The sequence below is a fragment of the Aotus nancymaae genome, unplaced genomic scaffold, assembly GCF_030222135.1.
Source record: "Aotus nancymaae isolate 86718 unplaced genomic scaffold, 86718_ANA_hifiasm-v0.15.2.pri h1tg000003l, whole genome shotgun sequence".
NCBI lineage: Eukaryota > Metazoa > Chordata > Mammalia > Primates > Aotidae > Aotus > Aotus nancymaae.
Genome location: NW_026988414.1, coordinates 14834804 through 14857151, shown reverse-complemented (window position 1 = coordinate 14857151; position 22348 = coordinate 14834804). Strand labels below are relative to the sequence as shown.

At 41.5% G+C, this 22348-nt stretch overlaps 1 protein-coding gene across 3 annotated transcripts in view; it reads right to left on the bottom strand.

Annotated features, from left to right (window-relative positions):
• Positions 1-22348, bottom strand: part of ASTN2 (astrotactin 2) — a 976097-nt gene that overhangs the window by 696562 nt on the left and 257187 nt on the right. For 2 of the 3 annotated variants that reach the window (XM_012472754.2, XM_064378516.1), the window contains exon 4: positions 1099-1251. The exons of the other annotated variant lie outside the window; for it this stretch is intronic. In XM_012472754.2, coding sequence (XP_012328177.2) covers positions 1099-1251 — 153 coding nt within the window. The remainder of the gene's footprint in view (positions 1-1098; positions 1252-22348) is intronic. 3 annotated transcript variants of the gene reach the window in all.

The following is a 22348-nucleotide window of genomic DNA, read 5'->3' as shown; positions in this document are numbered from 1 at the left end:
AATTACTCTTAGGGGCCAGAGAGGGGGTTTCATGCAGAGAGAATGGTAAGGGAAAGAGCACTGAAGACAGAGCACATCAATCTAGAAAAGACAGTGGAGAGCAGAGCTCTCTGTGGCTTTGAGTGTCATGTTCATAAGCCTAAATATGTCTGAAGGCGCTAAATAAGCACTGAAGCTGTGGGAAAAGGGGGATGACCTGATCAGAGCCAAGTTACAGGAAATGGAGAAGTAAGAGGCGAGAGGAGGAGTGACCAGCTGGAGACCACTGAGTAGACAGAAAAAAAAAATGATTTGGAAATTAGGCAGTGACAAGTTGGTTTCTTTCATAAACAAAGTCACACAGATGGCAGAAGAAGAAGGAATGAGGAGAAGGAGAAGGAGGAAGGGAAGTAGGAGGAGATGAAGATGAAGAAGGATGAGATGAAGATGAAGATAGAAGGAGAAGAACAATAACAACAACAAACAAGAGAAAGGAAAGGAGGAAAGGGGAAAAGGAGCAGGAAGAAAATATCTGCTTTTAACAAATGCTGGGTTAGGCACTGTGCTGAGATATTCTCACAACCCTGTGAGACAGGAGTGGCTTGGAGAAGTAGAATGTTTTGCCCTGAGTGGCACAGCGAGGTAGCAGTAGAAACAAAATTTGAATTAATTATATTTAATTTACAGTACCCCACTTGGTCATTCTGTTATTCAGCCTGCTAAAAAGTGGGCTCAGACCCGTTTCTGGCTCCCAGCCTGAGGATGGCTTCTACTAGAATGATCTACCACTTTGCACCCTCCAGACAAGTGACAATTTAAAGAACATCTACTCTGCACGGGTCATGGTGCTACATACTTTCATATATAGTTACTAATCTATCACTCTAAAATTTGATGATCCATTCTCATTCTCAGATGAGGCACCTGGGGCTCAAGAGAGGTTAGCTCTGGGTATAGTGAGCACAGGTCTGCAGCCTCCAAGGGGATTTATCAGGGAGAGAGTCACACAAGTTCTATGAGCACAGGGAAGCAAGGGAAGAAGGCACAGATCTCCCTGGCCTCTTTGGAATTAGGGGACAGCCTTCTGACTTCCCGGCCAGATGTGCCAGGAGGGCCTACCTCGAGACTTGCTCCTCCGCTTCCTCTTCCCTGCCGACGCGCGGCGCAGGGCTGGCTGCAGCTGACCGATCTCGATGGGCGTGTTAGCGCGGAAACTCTCCTTGAACTTCTGCATCAGGGACTCCACTGTCTCCTGAGTCGCCTTAGCTGCTGCTATAAGGTAGCAACAGGGCTGAGGTTAGGGCTTGAGCCCACCCTCAGCCCCTAGAGGGCTAGGCCTGGCCACCCTAATTTCTTTAAACTCCCTCCCTGACCCATTGAAGATATAGAATCACACGCTTTCAGTCTAACCACATAATTACATACTTATGTATTCAACATTTAGCATGTTCCAGGTACTGCTCTAGTCCTTTGAGACTAGAAGGCTTGGTAGTGAAATATGAGACACAATTCATTATTCAAGTAATTCTTAGTTCAGTAGGAGACATATCCAGACAATTCTAACATTGTGCAATATTTTTGTGATAGAAGAGTACAAAATTCCAGAGGATCACTGAAAAGGGTCATCTCACTCATCTGAGAATCAAGGTAGCCTTCCTGAAGAAGGCAATATTTAGGATGAGCCCTTAAGGATGAGTAGGTGTTAGTAAAGAAAGCAGGATCAGGGTGAAGTTGGACAGACCAGAGAAGACAGCGCCCTGGCTGGAAGGAGAAGCATGTATGATGATCTGAAGCCAGAAGAAGAACGGTGCTTGAGCAATGGAAAGTAATTCACGGTAGTTGCAAGAGAGTTTGCAAAGAGGAGGCTTATAGGAGACGAGGTTGGAGTGATAAGGACATCTGGTAAGCCACAATTAGGAGTTTAAATTTTATCCTGATGGAAAAGGTTTTAAATAGGAAATTGACATGTTCAAATTAAGTCACTTGGTAAACAATCACTAACGAAAGTATGGAGAATGTAAATTGAGGCAGGAAAGGAGGCCAGGGCTGAGGCTTTGGAATTCGCCAGCCAAAGGCAATGGTGGTCTGAACCAGGGCTGTGGCAGTGAAGGTAACATAATGTCTTATGAGACACAGCCACAGTACTGTGGATATGTCAATCACTTAGCACCATATCCTCATTTTATTGAGGAGATGTTGAGGCCCCAAAAAACAATATATGACTTGCTCCAAGATAGGAAGTGGCAGAGTCAAGCCTTCTAAGCCCTTGTCCAATGTTCCATTTGCAACAATACCTTCCAATGATCTGTTAGTAGCCATATTTCCAAAAAGTTTCAAAATTGAAACTGGTAGAAAGTTCAGTAAATGGAGAAAGTAAGGTCAGAAGGGCAGAGAAAGTTAGAAGATAAGATGAAAAAAATAACAGAAAAGCTTGAGAAGGAAGGAAAGAGGCAACATAAAAGGCAAGGAGAGAAAACCAAAAAGAAGAAAGAAAAATTGCTGAATAGCCTCAGTGCCTTTGTTCTGAGAAATTCCCAAAGACAGCTCCGACTTTGAAATCTTCAAACTCAGCCCTCCCTCCATCTGTGTCTCCAGAGGCTCAGAAATTTCTTCTTCAGTTTGAGCTACCTGCTGTCTGATGCCAAGAGATGGGATGTGCCGATGATTTCTGTTTCTTTGAAGGGGCTTCATCAGACTAGACAAAGAAGGCTCCTAAACATCCCAGCACCCATTTCTAAGGAGCTCCTGTTTTCCCAGGAAAGCTTATCAGCTTAGACAGATGTATCTGCAGAGTAAGTCAGACCTAGAGGGTTGGTTCTTGTATTGGGTTCTGTGAGAAGTCTCATCTTGAGAGTGTCAGGGAAAATGTGTGATGACTAAGGAAAAAAGACAATTGACAATACAAATGAACCATGTGGTGGCATTAAAGGTTCCTCACCTGCCTCTCTTGCTATCTCTCTCCACATATATCTCAATTAGATGTACTTGAAGATGAACCAAGAGGATCCCAGACATGGGTTCCCTTCTCTAAGCCTGGGATGAAGAATCCTTCAGCCATAGCTTATAGTATAATTTCAAGAAGCAATGTGAGGCCCAATTTTGATTCCTTAAACCCAGAGAGAAAAGTGTTTTGCCCAAAATTGTAATAGGTAGGCTATATTTTGGTCAGAAGTCCAGAATAATCCACAGTTTGGAATCCTCAAAGGGAGTGACCCACACAGATTCTGTCAATATTAATTCATTCATTTCTTCATTTATTCATTGATTCATTCAACAGAATTTACAGGAAAAAAAACATTACATACCTATGTTGAGAACCAAAGACATAGCTTAGCTTCGGCTGCCATAATAAAATATCATAACCTGGTTGTCTTAAACAACAGACATTTATCTTTCTCACAGTTCTGAAGGCTAGAAGTCCAACATCAGGGTGCCATGGTTTTGGTGAGATTTCTCTTCCTGGTTTACAGATGGCCACCCTCTCCTCCCTGTGTCCTCACAAGGCCTGGGAACAGGGAAAGAGACAGAGAGAGAAAAAAAACTCTCCCTTCCTCTTTTCATAAGGCCAAAGTTCAATCAGATCAGGGCTCCTTCTCATGACCTCATTTAATCCTAATTACCTCCCAAAGCTCCTATCTCCAGACACAATCGCCACTGATCAAATTGTGTTCCCACCTTCCCCAATTTATATGTTGGAGCCCTAACTCCCAGTGTGACTGCATTTGGAGGTGAGGCTTTTAGCAGGTAATTAAGTTTAGATGAGGCCATAAAAGTGGGATCCCAATCTGATAGGATAGGTGGTCTTATAAAAAGGCTAAGAAAGAAAGACCCCACTCTCTTTCTATGGACACACGCTGAAGCAAGGCTGTGAGAGGCGGCATCTGCAGGTCAGGAAGATGGCCCCCACCGAACTCGAACATGCTGGCACCTTCATCTTGACTTTTCAGCCTCCAGAACTATGAGAAAATAAATTTTTCTTGTTTAAGGCACCCAGTCTACAGGTTGAGCTTCCTTAATCTGAAATCTCAAATCTGAAATGCTCCAAAATCTGAAACCTTTTGAGCACGGACATGATGCTTGAAGGTTATTCTCTAAGTCAACCTTGTCCAATCCACAGCCCGTGGGCCACATGCAGCCCAACACGAATTCCCAAACTTTCTTAAAACATTATGAGATTTGATTCTTTTCTTTTTTGTGTGTTTTTTAGCTCATCAGCTATTGTTAATGTCAGTGTATTTTACGTGTGGCCCATTTTCCTTCTAAGGTGGCCCAGGGAAACCAAAAGATCGGACACCCCTGATCCAAGGAAATGTTTTTGGAAACATTTACAAAAATGTTCTTTACAGTTTTGGTGGGTACATGGAAGGTGTATATATTTATGGAGTACAAGAGACACTTTGATATAGGCATGCAATGTGAAATAAGCACATCATGGAGAATGGGGCATCCATCCCTTCGCACATTTATTATTGGAATTTCAAACAAACCAATTATACGCTTTAAGTTATTTAAACTATGCAATGAAGTTATTATTGACTATAGTCACCCTGTTGTGCTATCAAATAGTAGGTCTTATTTATTATTTCCAACTATGGTCGGTTTTTTTTTCCCATTAACCATCCCTACCTGCCCCATACCCTCTCCATCGGAACACTTTGGATTTTGGATTAGGGATGTCCACTGGTATGTAAAATGCAAATATTCGAAAAATTAAAAAAAAAATCAAAACCAAAAACACTCCTGGTCTCGAGCGTTATTGGATGAGGGATACTCGGCCTGTATTTTGTTATGGCAGCCTGAGCAGACTAAAACACAGTCAGACTGCTGGTTAGGGCTTCAATACAAGAATTTGGTGGGAAGGGGGACAAACATTTAGTCCATAATGAGGTAAAATGGTGAAAAAACACACGATTTCCTCTAAATGCTTGCCATAGAGATAAGAAGATCAATATTAATTAATAATTGACATCTCAATGTAAAATATACAAGTGATATGTTCTCTAAAGGAGAGATAAGGGTTGACATGAAAGGCTATATTAGAACACTATGAGCTAGTCTAGGAAAATCATGGAAATTTGCTCCAATGAAGTGAGCAGTGCAGGTAAGGTCTTACAGTATAGTTAATCAGGTGGACACGAAGTAGCAGGGATTAGGAGGAGTGAAGTGAGGACAGCAAAAGAGACAGAGGAAACAGTCTACACAGAGACCTCTTGGGGAGAAAGGATATGGAAGGGGCTACAATCTGCAACTGGGGCTGAATCACTGAAAGCAGGCAATGTGAGATAAGGCTGGAGAAAAAAAATATATAGAAAGCCCTAATCCTCACCCTAACCTTGAGGCTTTGTTAAGAATGAGATGCTAAAGGTTAGAGTGGACGTGATGTGATCAGATTTTCATTTAGCGGGAAGACTGCCAATCGCTCTGGTAGAAAAGAGAAAAATGTATTGTAGAAGGACAGGAATGAAAGTGAGAAGACCAGCTAGGAAGACAATGCCATCACAAAGAAATCCTAGTGTGTGATGGTGGCAGCCTGGAATAGGGTCGCTGTGGTGGAGACAGACAGTGGATAGAGTAGTAGAGAGAGTATACACAAGTAGCCAAGTACTACAGACACAGAAGTGGGCAAATTTGAAAGTTACAGGTAAAACATGCTCAGAAGCTGAAGACTGATTGATAAGGGAAAAGGAGGGATTGGATGACTCCTGGTCTCCTGGTTTGCACAGGTATGGACTGATGGTTCCTCAGTGAGAGGAGGAACATTGTAAGAGACGACGTTCGAGAGGAGTGAACACGAGTTTTGTTTTTGTTGTTTTATGAGACGGAGTCTCGCTCTGTCGCCCAGGCTGGAGAACAGTGACGTAATCTCAGCTCACTGTGACTTCCACCTCCTATGTTTAAGCGATTCTCGTGCCCCAGGCTCCCGAGTAGCTGGGATTATAGGAGCACACCATCATGCCTATAGTCTCTCTCTCCCTCCCTCCCTCTCCCTCTCCCTCTCTCTCTCTCTCTCTCTCTCTCTCTATATATATATATTATATTATATAAATATATATATATTTATAGTATTTTTACTACAGATGGCGTTTTACCATGTTGGACAAGCTGGTCTCAAACTCCTGACCTCAAATGATCGGCCCGCCTCAGCCTCTTAAAGTGAAAGTGTTGGGATTACAGGCATGAGCCACCATGCCCAACTCTTTTTTTTATTTATTTAACTTTTATTTTAGATTCAGGGGTACAAGTACAGGTTTGTTATATAGGTAAACTGAGTCATGGCGGTTGATGTGCAGATTATTTCATCACCCAGGTAATAAGCATAAGTTTTATATTACCCAGGTAATAAGCACAGTACTCGATAGGTAGTTTTTCTATATGAAAACCTTGGAATGTCTTGGAGATGTCTAAGTGGAGATGCTGGGTAGACAGTGAGTTACGCGGATCACACACACACAGGAGAGAGCTGGACTCTATGGAGACTCAATACCTGCATTCCTTGGAAATAGAGAGGAGTGCAGGTTGTGGCGGAGTACATGAGCTTTTATGCTGGCATAGTGGAGGCACCAGAACCTGTGCTCATCCCTGGCTTGTGCTGGCTGGCCACCATTCACACTCCCAGATCCACCCCCACACTCTGGGCTGTGTCACTGGCTCCTTGTTAGATGGCTACTAGTTGGGCTTGGCCCATGGGATAACACAGCAAGATATGGGAGGAATTTGAAGGTATTTCTTTCCTTGGTCCTTTCCTGTTTCAGTACTGCGTTTCCAACAGAGACTGAGAGTCTCAATAATTACAGCTTTCTGCCAACGGTCCCTTTTCCACAGTTCCAGTTCTCACACGGGCCAGTAAAACCATGACTTCTCCCTGCCTCTTCAGCTTTAGGAATCAGTAACGGCTTCTTGACATTTCTTGTCCTGGTACCTTGAAATTCCTATGTTGATTCTTTTTACTTTGCCTACACCGCTATAAATAGCCAATTCATTGAATTATTTAAAAAAAAAAATCCCATTTGAGGATGTGTTCTTTGTCCAACTGGGACCTGATATATCACTCAGTTTCCCTCTTTTTTTCATGACTCTGACATTCAGCAATTCCTAAAGGTCAACCGCTTTCCATTTTGGAATTTCTGTTTTCTTTGTTCTAAGTTGATACAGATTTGACTGGCTGGGAGAAGAAGGCACACAGAGAAGGAAGGAAAGCTCCCCTGAGCTGCAAGGGTTTCTGATCCCCACTGTAGCAAATCCCATCCATCTGTTTAGCTGCTTTTGCCTCAGTGACGGTGCCAAGAGCCCAGGCAGGCTTAGAGGGGGAAGTGCTTTACAAACCTCTCCTTGGCCGATTTCATCCTGCATACCACTCCCCCCATCCGTGATCCCTCCCGACCCCGTTCAGCAGCTCTATCAATATCAATATATCAAGCTGTCCAAACAAGCCACATCACCTCCTGGTACCCGCTGAGCTCTGCCTCCCCAGAGCGGCAAAATGCTCACCCATCGCCTGGATGAATGCAACAGATGGTGCTTGATCTGAGCATCGCGGCAGGCCCAGGAAAGGGAGGGAGAGGAGGGGGAGCACTGCCTCTTTCTAATTGACATATGAGAAACCGTCAAGCTTAACAGTAATAAACCACTGGGGCCTGAGGAGAAGAGCCCTGGTCCCCAAGCCAAGCTAGAGAGAGAGGAGAGGAAGGGAAAAGACAGGAGGGAAGAGGAGAGTACTTATATAGAGTGCAGTGACGGATAAGACCCATCTCTGGGTCTTGCTATACTTATCTCTCAACAGAAGTGGTTGATACTTACCTTTCCAGGCTGTTAGGAGGAACAAGTGCGAGAGCATAAGGAAGTACCAGATTCCCTACCTAGCAAAATATTGGTGCTCAAGAACGGTGAATTGTCTTATGTCACAGACTGATGTTGTCTGAAAAAATTAAAGAGGGTGAGCGAAGTGATACTGAAACTTCACTAGAGAGACTCCCTCTCTAGTCTGCTTGGTGGGTAGAGATGGGTATCTTAATTTTGGAGTTTGGATGTGACTTTTCTGAGCCTGGACAGTGGCTCTGATAGCTTAGCTCCTCTTTAGATCATCTAGGCAAAGACCCCTAGGAGATCTGGTGCTGGCTGAAACCAGCGAGTGGCTTGACTTGAATGGAGATTAGCCTGCTATGCCAGTGGACCCTGGACTCTCCACCATGGAGGTTCCAGGGTTGGCCCATGTCTCATTACAGAACTATACTAAGAGAAACAAGAAGCAGATGGACATTGACCGTATTGGCTAGTGCAAGTGAGAAAGCTCACTCAAGTTCCACTATCAGCTCTGCATTTGCATGGCCTTGAGTTACTTCTTTCACTTTTGCATCCCTTGGTATCTTCCTCTGTAAATGTCTGCAGGGTTCTTGAAAGGAATAAATGTAATTATGTACATAAAATGTCTAACAGAGCTTCTAGAACATAGTAAATGCTCAAGAAAGAGTAGTCATTATTCACTTTTCTCCCACTAACCTATCAGCTTCATGCCTTTTCATTTAACTCATTCCTTCTCATTCATTTTGAACTTTGTTGACATTATAAAATAGCCACTTTGCAAACTGTATTAGAGAGTATACATTTCCCCTTTTGTCCAAATGTGAAAATAGAGGCACCAAGAGATAAACTCATGATAAAGTTAGCAGCAGACCAAGGTCTAGCACTCAAATCTCCTATTCCACGACTCCTCCCTGCTCTCTCAAATTCTAGGATAATTTTAACCTCGGACTTTGTGATAGTTAATTTTGTGTGCCAATTTGCTAAACCATGATATCCAGGTACGTGGCCAAGCATTATTCTAGGCATATCTGTGAGGATTTTTTATCTATATTTTTTAGATGACATAAACATTCAAATCAATAAAATTGGAGAAAAACAGAACATTCTCCTTACTGTGCATGAGCCTCATCCACGCAAGTGAAGTCCTTGATGGAAGAAAGACTAACCTCTCTGAGTTAGAGGGAATACACTACCTTTGGACTTGAGCTGCAATATCAACTCTCCCCTGGGTCTTTAGCTTGCTGGCCTACCAGACAGATTTTGAACTTACCAGCTTCCACAATCACATGAACCAGTTTGTTAAAATAAATCTCTGGATAGAGAGATGAAAGGAAATAGAAAGAGAATATATATGACCAATACTGAGAGAGAGAGTGTGTGTGTGTGTGTGTGTGTGTGTGTTCATGTCTTCTTGGATCTGTTTCTCTAAAGAACTCTGACCAACACAGCTTCAATTTGTGTCCCGACTTTGGACTGGGCATGGTCAAATGCCAGGACTGGGAGCAAGGTGATAAGTGAAGACTTCTTAGTCCAAAGGTGCACCTCAGCGGAGAAGACCCAACATAAATGCAAAAAAAAAAAAAAAAACAACAAAAAAAAACCCCATCCAATTTGGAAATTGTGAGAGTCCATTCACTGAATACAATATTCCATCTTACACAGGAGTCACCTTTTCCTGAAAATAATAAGAAAGAAAACAACTAATGTTCCTTAAGGCAGATGAGAATGCTTCACGGCTAGAATAAATTTTAAACCCAAGCACACATTTTAGAAAATGGCTCCCTCTTCCCAACTCTCAGGGGTAAAAATTGATGGATTGAATTTTCTCTCGTTTTAGTTTTTCCTCCTGCACATATTCTTAAACCTTTGGTGCCTGGCATAGCTTATCTTCAAGCAAGTGCCTGCAGACAAGACAAATGAACAAAAAGGAGCAAATATAAATTGGAAAACTTGGGAATAGCCTTTTCTTATATACAAGATCTTGGGCCTGTCAGTAATACTGCAGACTTGTAGGGTGGTCATGATTTCTGCTAGGAGAACAGCATTGAGTTTGAATGATGGAATTAAATTTAGTGATATTTTTCTCTGTTAAAAACACAATACCTTCCAGGTTCTCTGGAGCTGGTTTCACAGTCCCTAGCCAGAACACAGATGGTCTCTGAGATTCCCTCCAGTTCCATCATCCTGTGTTTCTAAATGTAAATGAATGTGCTTTCATGAAGATGAATGCAATAACTACAAGAAGTGCATTCCTCAGTTTGCAAAACACTTCCACCTCTCTCAACTAATGCTATCCTCACTAACTGAACTTCCAAGTTACAGAGACCAGAGAGGTAATGGACATCCCAAAGGCTGGGCTGGGGTTGATACTATAGGCCAACAAATTCTGTTTGAGGAAATAAGGGTCAAATAACTAGACAGCCTGGGTCTAAGGCTTCTGGGTCACTTCATTATCACCTTGATAGCAACGTGCAGCAAGGGAAGGCTTTGAAATCAGCCACAGTCTCTTACCAGCTGTGAGACTCGGACAAATAACTTAACATTCAGAGGCTCAGCTTTCCTAAGTATTAAAACGAGACTTGCAATTCCAACTCTAATAAGCCGGTTTGGGAATAACTGAGACACTAAATGCACATCACAGTGTCTAATACAGAGTAAGTACATTTTTTAACAGACAGGGCCTCACTGTGTCACCCAGACTGGAGTCCAGTGGTGCGATCATATAGTTCACTGCAGCCTTGAACACCTGGGCTCAAGCGATCTTCCTGCCCTAGACTCCCAAGTGGCTGGGACTACAGGCGCACATCACCACGATTGGATAATTTTATTTTTTAAAAGTATTTGTAGAGATGGGGGTCTCACTATGTTGCCCTGGTTGGTCTTGAACTCCTGACCTCAAGACAGCCATCAATCACTCAGGCTCCCAAAACACTGGGATTGTGGGGGTGTGAGCCACCACACCCAGTCAGAGAATGAGCACATTTTTATCATGCCAAAAAGCATTTTTTAAAAAGAGATGGAGTCTCCCTACATTGCTTAAGCTGGACTCAAACTCCTAGGCTTAAGGAGTCCTCCCACCTCAGCCACTTGAGTATCTAGGACTAGAGACATGCCACCATGCCCTGCCACTGACAAAAAAAAAAAAACAAAAAAAAACCCCAAAACTTAACTGTTAGTCATAGCAAATCCAGATCTTCTGCTCAGCATGGACAGTGGAATCCAATGGGAGTCAGAGTCACTAGCCAAATTCCTCCCTCCCAGATCAATACTGTCCATGACTTCACAGGAAGACCACATCCTATAGCTCAGCGCTCCATGGGACTAAGCCACCTATACCTTACAATTGGAGTTCTTCATTCAATACCATTAGTGGGTGCTGGATCCAGTGGCAGGCACTGGGGACACAGTGATAAAATGAACACTGTCCCTTTTTAAAACAGGATGCTGTTTAGTGGAAGAGGGAGGTACAGATAATGAAAACAGAGTGTGCTAAGGACTCAGGTAGAGAGTATCATGAGAATACTGAGAACCTGTAATTTTTCATAGCCTTTTGAAAGTAGAAAGGCTATGAAAAATTCCCAGAGAAAGTACCAACTGATCAGTCTCAAATAAAGGATGTAGAACCCGGGAAAGAAGATGACAGCAAGAGTATTATGGGCAAGAGAAAGGAGCAAGGGCTGTACAGAAAGTTCTACACACTTTGGTTCTTGTGGAGCTTAAAGTGAGAGATAATTTTGTTACCAACATAATCCATCTTCAAGCTAGGAAGGAGAGCCTCCCGTTTTCTACCCACCCCTGCTTTTCTTCCAAGACCCTCATTTAAAATTTCTACCTCTTTTCATAGCCCTGCTATCCAGCCCCACTGTCCTTCCCTACATCTGTTACTGTTATCCCAGATACCATGGGTGCAGCAAGAGTACAGTGTAGGGGTCTGGACAGATGTGGGCTTTAACTTTCATTACATGTCAAACTCATTATGTGATTTTGGGTAAGTTCCTTAAATTCTTTAAGCCTCAGTTCCTTCTCTGTAAAACCTTGAGCATAAATCTCCCTCAAGAATTGTGTAGCTTCTTCTTTTGGTATTGTTAAAATTCAATGTAATAATATATGCAAAGTGCTTAACACACTCCCCAAACTGGATTAAGCAATCAATGAATTATAGCATTTATTGTCATTATTGTTATCCAGCTTAACTGAGATAAGCCTGCAGAGGGTCAAAGCTCAATAAATACTAAGTTCTCCATTCCCTTTTGATTAACTCATTGCCTTTGACTCACTGTTGTCCTTTCATGATCAAATTTTACTATCCTTTCTGGATGCTGTAACATCCAGTGTTTTCATCTGCATTCTACTTCATCCAATCCCATTCATAGTTACACCTTGCATCTTGCCATAACTTGGAATCTGGATGTGAGTGCAACATTAGTCCCAAAGACACAACCTTTGCTCGTGGGCTTCTGTCTGCTCTCATATCTTGCTCTTTCATGCTCATCAAGTTTGTGCTTTGACCTCCAAAAGATCACCAGGTCCTGAATTTAGGTATATTGTGTCAAACACTTGGGAAAATATAAATCTGTTGCTGACTGATTTATATTAAATTATTCTGTGCCAGAAAAAGTTGTTTTTCTGGCAGCTGGCTGGAAGAAAGGGGAGAACCCCACTCTCTTACTTTTAATTCCTTCCTTTCTTGAAATTTTACTTCCTCCAGGTATCATTTCTTCCCTAAGAACTTGAAGTTCTCAGGCTCATTTGAATGTACTATACCTTGTTTTCCAAGTGTATCTCAGTATTCAGATAATCACAATAACAATAACATTTACTGTCTATGGAGTGTTTACTGCATGACATTATTTTAAGGTAAATACAGCCATCGGTTTATGTAATCCTCATAATGGCATGGTACATGGAAGTATCTGCCTCATTTTTTATCCCCAATTTCAAATCCACAACCTTGCTGCTGCTTCAGTGTAGATAGAGTACACTTCACTGCCTCTTGACTTGGGTTTGGCTGTGTGACTTGCTCTGGTGAATGGAATGTGTATGGAACTCAGCATGTGCTATTAATGAGCCTGGGCTTCAAGAAGCATCACATATTTCTGCTCATACACTTCCATCTGCCACTGCCAAGAGGAGGGTTTGCTGCAGCTAGTCTGCTGGATGAAGAAGAAAGAATAACTTGCAGTAGACTGATAGCTCTGCAGCATGGAGCAGAGTCATCTGAACTCCTATAGCCTAGGTCTTCAACTCTAGCAAATCTGCAAAAGATGAGCAATGCCTGTGAGATAAGAACAACACTCCATTCCATCCTCAGAACTAATCCATTCTATCTTCAGAACTAATCAATATTTATTATTTCATAACACTAAGATTCTGTAGTTGTTTGTTATGCAGCACTGTTGTGGTAGTGACTGAAACACAGCCTTGCAAGATACATATCATTATCTCCATCTTATAAATGGGTGAGTGAGGCACACAGAGGTTAATTAATTTTTCAAGGGTCATATACAATCTATGAATAGCAGAGCTGCACAAATAGCCTCAAATACTACTTTAGGGCTTATTTTGCAGTGAGAACAACAAACATAATTTAATAAATTGACTTCCATATTGAAGACGGTGAAAGGAATGGTCATCCTCATAGCCAGCTCTCCTTTAGACTACACTAGTGATAATTGTGAGGATGATTCAAGAATTGACAATCACCTGAAACTAGAGGTATCCCTCATCAATGGCATTAAAGACTGTTAAACACGTCCATTCACAGTTTTTAGAGTAGAACTATGCTTGCCGAATGAATGAACAAATGTTTCCAGGCATGTATGTCCAAGCACTCAATGAAGGGTATAAAAATATGCATTGTGACAGGAGTATATTACTTACCCATGATGTGGTTGGGAACGGGGATGAGGGGAGAGCAGAATGTGGAATGTGTATGAATTTTCGCTACTTCAACTGGCAGATTTTCTACCCATCTTCTCCTAAACTAAGGCACATCTTCCTAGTGCAATAGAGTGGTTATAAATTTAAACATATGTAAGTCAACTATAGCAAATGGCAGGGATGTTAGAGTAAAATTAATGCAGCCACATTATAAATATGTCCTATTTCTCAGTATTAAACTCTTAAAAATAGACTGGCTAAATATATAGACAATAATGGATTGAGGCTGAGTTGGCGTTACTATGAGGCTTGGGATTTTTCATTTAATGGCTTATAATTTCCATTTCCCATTTCTACATGACAGTAAGAGCAGGCTTGCTTCATTATTCACGATTACATGCAGCCACCATCAACAAAAACCCAAGCAGGAAGCTAAAGAGTAACATGGGGGTGTAGCAGAGAATCCCGAATGGGAAACTCAGCAGATCTGGAATCAGAAGAATAGCACTCAAGTTCCATGTTAGTTGCTGTGTGACTTTGGACACTTCATCAAGCCTCTCTCAGCCTCAGGAAATTAAAGCTTCTGTGACATGTATCTTAAAGCATGTGGTAAGCTGGGTCATTATAAAGTTTGCAATATTATCACTTCATTTTTACTAGTAAACACTAATTACAAATTCTCCTTCCCATATCCTTAATTAAAGAGTATACATACAAAAGGATAGACAAAATAAATGGTTAAAACATGTGCAAAATTATTTTTTTACTATATACACCAAGGTCTAAATCCTGGGTCTGTCTGTTAGCATCTGCTCACCCCTGAGTATAATGACATTGATGTTCTGAGCCTCTCAGTTGTTCCTTGTTTACTAAATGGTGATAAAGATACATATAATAAGGATTTAAACAAGAAAACTGTAATATCATTCACTCGTGTTTATTGAGTGTTTATGCCAGGCACCATTACCTCATATGCCACTCACTACAAGCCTGGGAAGTGAGTGGCATCATGGGGAGAGCCCAAAGCTTGTCTGACTTCCATGATCTTAACCATTCTGAAATAATGCAAACAGGAAGAAGAGTAAAAGAAGCGTGTGGTGGGAACAGAGAAGGGATCAAACTGTGGAGTGTTGGGCTGTCCCAAGCATGTATGGAAGCTGCTGTAGGGATATGGGGTCCCATATGCATCTCAGAAATTGTTTCTATCCCATGGCTAGATTCCTGAATTGTCTTCTTCTTTTCCTAGTTTGGCACTGGTTCAAACAGGCTCAGCTAAATATTAGAGATAACTCCTTTCTTCTCTATCCCCTTCCCAGGGAGCAGCCAAAAAACTGAGCTGAGGCAGTAGGGAGGACAGGAAATCATGTCTTCAGCGGAGCAGAACAAATTCCTCCTCTGATGTTTTTTGGTGAAATAATAGAGATCCATCCTAGGGAGCCATTTGCACAGGAAGCCTGCGTGTACGGGTGGATGGGTCTTAAAGAATGCTCTTATGTTACTAGATGTGCACAATGAGGTAGAGAAATGTGATAAAAAGCAAGAGACGGTGGGGTGGGGGCTGTGATAGAACCTCAAAACCAAGCTCCTCTCTTTGCAACTAGAGACTCTGATAACCTTGGAAGGAAGCTCACACCCCAGACACTGTTCTGATAAGGGGGCATTCAAGGGTTACAGACTATCAAGTGCTATCTCTCCCCTCCAAGTATCTTCCTCCTCTTCCTCATCCTTTTCCTGTCACCTATGGATTTAAAGCTCCAGACACTGGGCCTTGCATCCCTGAATTACAGGTAGGTTGCCAAGCAAATTTTTTTGGAGTCCTCGCCAATATTGTAGATTTTATAAACACACATTCAGCTGGACATTTTTCCTCCTCTCCTAAGTTTTCATTCAATTTTTTGGGCATCAGAGAGGTTGATAGGAGTTAACAGTAAGGTGACCACTAAAGTCTAGAACCAAGAAAAGGACGGCTCGGGTCTTCACTGCTCAGACCATACCTAGAGGAGTGTATTGTGAGATGAGTGTACATTAAGCATATTATTAACAGAGTAGAGTAGGTCCAGATCAAAGAAGCTAGATTGACATGGAAGATTTAAATGGTATCATGAGGAACAACAAGACTCTAAGGGAGTAGAAATTAGCTGCCTTCAATTACATGAAGGGCTGTAGTACTAGCATCACTTCTAATATTAATGTTTAACATGTGTATTGCTATAGCTGTACTCCAGGCTCTATGATGCATGCATTATGTATGTTACAACTCCAAGAACTAGTATCTTTTGCGTGCTTACACTGGGCCAGACATCTGCTAAAGGGTTTTGAAGATATAATTTCATGACATTCCCTATGATGCTGCAAAACAAACACTATTTATAACTCTCTTTAACAGATGGGAAAACTGATCCTGAGAGAGATTAAGGTTCTCGACTAAGGCAGGGTTTCTCAACGTTGGCACTGTTGACATTTGGAGCCGGCTAATCCTTTGCTTTGGAAACTGTCTTATGTATTGTAGGGTGTTTAGCAGCATTCCTGGCCTCTATCCATTAAACTCTAGCAGCCCTCTCCCCAAGTTGTGACAACAAAGAATGTCTTCAGATACTGCCAAATGTCCACTCAGGTTTTGAACCATTGGAAAAGGTCACTTAGGTGGTAAGTGGGAGGGTTAGAATTCAAACTTAGATCTGTCTGATACTAGGGCCCATGACCTTAATAATAATAACAGCAATAACTATTGTTATTATAACAACTGTTATTTTGTGAATCTACATCTAGAGCTTTCTAACTAAGGAAAGAAGACCATGTAGAGGTATTAACTGGGTGTAAGCTGGCAGTGACATCACATTGCAAAAAGAAAAAAAGAGAGAAAGAGATTAAAACATTAGATAAAGGTAAACTAAAAGGCAGGTCAGACCACTGGCAATGCTTCAAGTCCATTATCCTGTGAATTTAAAATGTGAGGTTCTTATTTTTATTCAAACTGTTTTTCAGTAATTGTAGTTTAGTAATTGTAGAGGAAGATAAAAATTTTAATTTGAAATGTCTTCTCCTTAGCAGAAATCTGAAGAAATTCACCTTGCCTCTACATGTATGAGGTTCGGAAGGTGCCATTCTCAACTCCCTTTATTCATTCCTCCAGCACGTACACAGAGACATAGACCCTCCTGTCCATGCCTCTGGGCTCAAAAACAATGGATCTGATTCGTTATCTAGCTCTGGGAAGAAGAAAGCTGAGATTCAATAGCAAGTCATCAGCTGTGCAGCAAATTCGCAAGTTTCCACCAGTTTGTGATAAGTTAATGATGCCCAAGAAAGGAAGACATAGACAGGAGGGAAGCACACAGCCTCCCACCTGCCTCTTTTCATAGCCAGAACATCTATCCCCTAAGCTGTATTTGAACACAGAGGAGGAAAGTGGAAAGGAAACATGCACATCTCTAGCAATTAGAGACTGGAATGAAGAAAGACACATGGATCCAAAGGAAGCCTGCTGGAAGCCAATCATCTAAGTGGCATTTCAGAGTCAGTCCTCAAAAGAGCCTGATGCAAGGAATTATACCAAGATGGAGTTAAAGCTGGACTGAGTTGGACTGGACATCAGAATGAATCCTTTAATTAACTTATATGATTCAGGCACTGAAATAAAAATGAAAAGGGGAGAATATGGATTTCCATGTCCAGAAAGCCAAGTCAAATCTGTCTGGGTGACTTTAGCCTTCACCTGCAAAACAGGGACTGAAGCAACACTTGGATGTTGAGTGTGGCACATCAAAGAAGGATGAAAGATTTTCCTAGGTGGCATACATAAAGATGCAGAAGTACAAAGTCATTTTCAGTTCAGAAACTGATGAGTTATTTAGTATGACTAGAGTTCGGTTTTCCTATAGGGTTGGTGCTATAGACAAGATGAGAAGGAGTGAATGACCACATCATGATGGAACTTAAATGCCAACCTAAACATCTGAAGTTTAGTCTGTATAACAGGGATGTATGAGAAGACTTTGATCAGAAGAGTGACACTGCCAGAGATATACTTAAGAAAGATTGACGTAACTGTAACTATGGAACAAGGATCTTAGGGAAAAGAATGCATTATGATAATAATGATGAAAAGAGCTGAAATTTATTAAGTGACATGGCATGTATTGGCACTTAGCACAGTGCCAGTAACCATGCTAGGCATTTTACCTGAATTTCCCAATTTAATACAGCAACAGTATAAGGTAAACACTTATATAAAATAAAAAAAATTAAGCCTATGAAGTTGTGCTCAAAGACTCAATACTAGCTATAAGTGTAGTCAAGGTACTAACCCAGTTCCAAGGCTAGTGACTATGCATTTATTCAAATAAACTGTGCAAGTCCAGACACAAAGATACAGATCTTGACTACAGCAATATCAAAGGAAACAGAAAAAAGGATATGCTTTTAGAAAATATATGTTTAGGGGTTAGAATGGGCAAGAATGAAAGGACTCAGATATGAATTTGAGGAGACAGGAAAAAGTCAAGATTGCATTCTGATTTTCCTGTTAGGAATGCCAGATAAGTATGATTTGAGAGTTAACTATACCCCAGTATATCCAGAAGTTGGTTGAATGTTCCCCTTTGCAATTACAGACAGATGACTTGTCATTGATACGTTCCTTACAGTGATCAACTTCCTTACAGAACAAAATCAAACTTTCAGCTGGGCGCGGTGGCTCACACCTGTAATCCCAGCACTTTGGAAGGCTGAGGTGGGCAGATCACTAGGTCAAGAGATCGAGACCGTCCCGGCCAACATGATGAAACCCCATCTCTACTAAAAATACAAAAATTGGCTGGGCATGGTGCCTGTATTCTCAGCTACTTGGGAGGCTGAGACAGGAGAATTGCTTGAACCAGAGAGGCAGAAGTTGCAGTGAGCTGAGATCACACCACTGCACTCTAGCCTGGCAACAGAGCAAGACTGTGTCAAAAAAAAAAAAAAAAAGAAAAGAAAAGAAAACTTTTGCCATGGAAAATTTTAAAATGTCATGGCATGAAGAAATTTCCACATTTCACTGTCAGTCTCAGTGAGTGCATGGCAGAAGGGCACAGGGTGAGACGACGTCCCAGACTCTGGGATTTGTCTAGACTAGAAGGTTCAGGCAGATAGGCAGGAAGAACACGGGTGAAATGTGCAGGGAGGCTGATGGGAAACTGAACTTGAAACTGTGGTAAACAAAGCTTATGCAAATATTTACACTCACTTATTAAATTTGCTTATCATGAATTTCTCTGTGGCTCTGACCTACAAGGTAAGTCAAATCCTTGCAGTCTCGCTGTGTTTCTGGGACAGCAGACATTGTGCTCACTCTGATCTTCACTGCTTGCCCAGCTCCAGCAAAGTCTCCATCCCTTTCTGCGCCCTTGTTCTCTTGGATGTACCTGACCCTCCCTACCTCATCCTCTCTCCAGTCACAGCCCTCATTCACTTCCAAGCTAATTGTCTCCACTGATGTGTGCAAACGAACCATATATGGGAAATGCCACGGAATGTTAATTTCATTTGAAATTGGGTAATTGCAAAAGGTGCATCCATTTTTTTATTATATAGAATGAGTAAGTATTGTATTAATAGTGCCATTTCTAATTATGACCACTATCGCAGGCCTGCCGTCTGCTGTGGGTTATTTTTCATGGAGCATTTTTCTGAACAGTTTTCTTTTTAAACCCCCCCTTCTTTGCATCATTGTAATTAAGATAATGCAGAATAATTATGAACACACTGGAAGCTAAAATGCCAGCACAGACTATCCAACCAGAGCTGTATGCTTATTGTAATTTCTCAAGAGAAAAAGAAAAAGTGTTGGAGTCTACTGAGGAAGGCAGATGAAGGTTGATGAAGTCAGCAAGAAATTAGCCAGGACAGTCCAGAAAACCTAGCCAGAGCCCATGTGTGGAAGGCTGAGCTTGATTAGCTATTTCTAGGAAGCAATCAGGAAGTGTGCTAAAGATTCTTGGGTACTGAAAAAATATATATTGAGCATCTACTGCATATCAGGTAGATGATCTGATTTCCTCATCAAGACAATGTCATGAGATTTGTTTTTTATTACCATTTGGCAGATAAAGAAACTAAGAATCTAAGAGGTTAATAAAGCTGGCCAACTTAAAAAATCAGAAATTATAAGCTGAGATTTAATCCTTGATTCTACTATTAGCTAGTTATGGCAATTAGCTAGTTATTGCCATTAAGAACCACTCCAAAGAAGATCGTATTCATCAATGTGTTTGTGGGTCAAATGGAACTCAGATTATTCCAGCTAGGCTCAGGTTTGCTCCAAGCCGCAGGTTGAGTTCAGGTTTACTTCATGTCTCACATCCTCTTTAAGCCAATGAACTATGTGGGACGTATTCCCACAAAGATATGAAAGTCACAGGAAGGATACTCCACTATGAAAATGCATTTAAGGCCTTCATTTGTGTCTTACCTACTTACATCTCAGTGGTCAAAGTAAGCCAGATGGCCAAGCCCAACATCAGTAGGATGGGAAAGTCCACCCTGCCCATAGTGGCCAATGGGGAGTGAATATTCACTGAATGGTAATCCAAGCTATTAAATAATATTCCTGTAAAATGTTCAAGTTTCTACAACACCATGAAAACCACATAGGGTCTAAGTTCCTAGAGGGCACGGGTCCAGTCAAAGGGAGGTATCTGCGGTGACACAGAAGTGGTATACAGTTATGTGACCTGGAACAAGGCAGATCCTCATTGTCACTTTTCTCATCCATACAAAGGACAATAATACAGAACCAGTCTCCCTAAAAAGGTCACTGGAGGGTAACTATGATGCTTATACCAAGTTTTAAGAAATAGAATGCTTCTTTGTGTGCTCATGTCTTATCTACTTGTTCTGCTTTAATTTATTCATTAAATATGTCATTATGGACACTATATTTTTTATTATTTTCCTCCCTCGACTTTCCAAATGTATGCTAAGTGAATAAAAACACTTCCTATTTCATTAACTTTTGTATTGCCAGGACCTAAAACATTGACTAGAATGTAGTAGTCACTCAATAAAGATTTCTTTCTTTCTTTCTTTTTTTTTTTTTTGAGACGGAGTTTCGCTCTTGTTACCCAGGCTGGAGTGCAATGGCGCGATCTCGGCTCACCGCAACCTCTGCCTCCTGGGTTCAGGCAATTCTCCTGCCTCAGCCTCCTGAGTAGCTGGGATTATAGGCACGCGCCACCATGCCCAGCTAATTTTTTGTATTTTTAGTAGAGATGGGGTTTCACCATGTTGACCAGGATGGTCTCAATCTCTTGACCTCGTGATCCACCCACCTCAGCCAAGATTTCTTAATACATGAAAAACAAGGTATGCAAACCTCAGTTTATAAATATCCTGTATATGTGATACAAAGAACTTAACTTGCACTAAGCTAGCTACTGTCTTGACTCTAAAGAAAGGACAAGGTTTTGTGAGACACGCAGTGGGATGATGAAGATCATAATGGGTAGAGATAGTGGTTTCATGTTGGTACTAATGATCATAGAAATTGTAAAGTATATATATACACACACACACACTTATATATATACACACACATATATATACACAGTGTCACCCAGGCTGGAGTGCTAGTGCAATCTTGGCTCACTACAACCTTTGCCTATCAGGTTCAAGCAATTCCCCTGTCTCAGCCTCCTGAGTAGCTGGGATAACAGCTGCATGTCACCATGTACAGCTAATTTTTGTATTTTTTAATAGAGATGGGGTTTTGCCATGTTTGCCAGGCTGGTCTTGAACTCCTGACCTCAAGTGATCTGTCCACCTCGGCCTCCCAAAATGCTGGGATTACAGGCATGAACCACTGCACCAGGCTTAAGATGAGGTTTCTCTAAAGACTCTTAGAGTTTGTAAGATTCATATATGGGGAGACGGGAGAGCAAAATTCTGGAAAGGGGAAATAAAACAAGAAAACCTACAGAGAGAAAAGGACACAGATAATAGGTACAAGTGTCCAAACAATTTTCACACCTTTTTTTTTGAATCTTTAGATTTATCTAAGCAACTCCAGAGTTATTATATTAGTTGATTCTTATAATAGCCATGTAAGACATATAGGACAGTTTATATCACCACTTTATAAAGAAACAGAGACTCAAAGACAGTACATAATTTTACTTTGTAGCTGGGTGAAAGACGGAAATTTCAGTAGAGACCTCAAAGTGACACACATCAGAAATCAAAATGAGTTGGAGGTAGAGCGCCCAATAGATAATGAGAAAAGGAGATAATTAAGAACCAGTTAGTGAACTATTAAACTTTTCCGTACCATCAGGGGAATGACAGGTAACTTTTGAAGAGAGTAGATACAGGAGATTTCTTGGGAAACAGCATTACTGTGAGCCTTACTTCCTCTTTCCTGAATGGGAATGCCTGCTCTCAAGTGTAGTGAGAAGGGTTCTCTCAGGACTACTCAGGAAGCTTCGTTGGTGGCCCCTGGCCAGTGATCTGGTGTCCAGGTTACATCAGGGAAATGTACAGAACGAGACGGGCTGCCCAGCTGCTCTGGTGAGACCAAAGCAGAAGTATCTGTATAGATATTCATTTATACCCTCAGAGCATTTTCCAAGGCTCAGGTAGGAAGACAAACCAGAAAAAATCAGCATGTGGTTAAAATACAGAAGAGCTACAAAAAGCAAGGACTCTAAGCCAG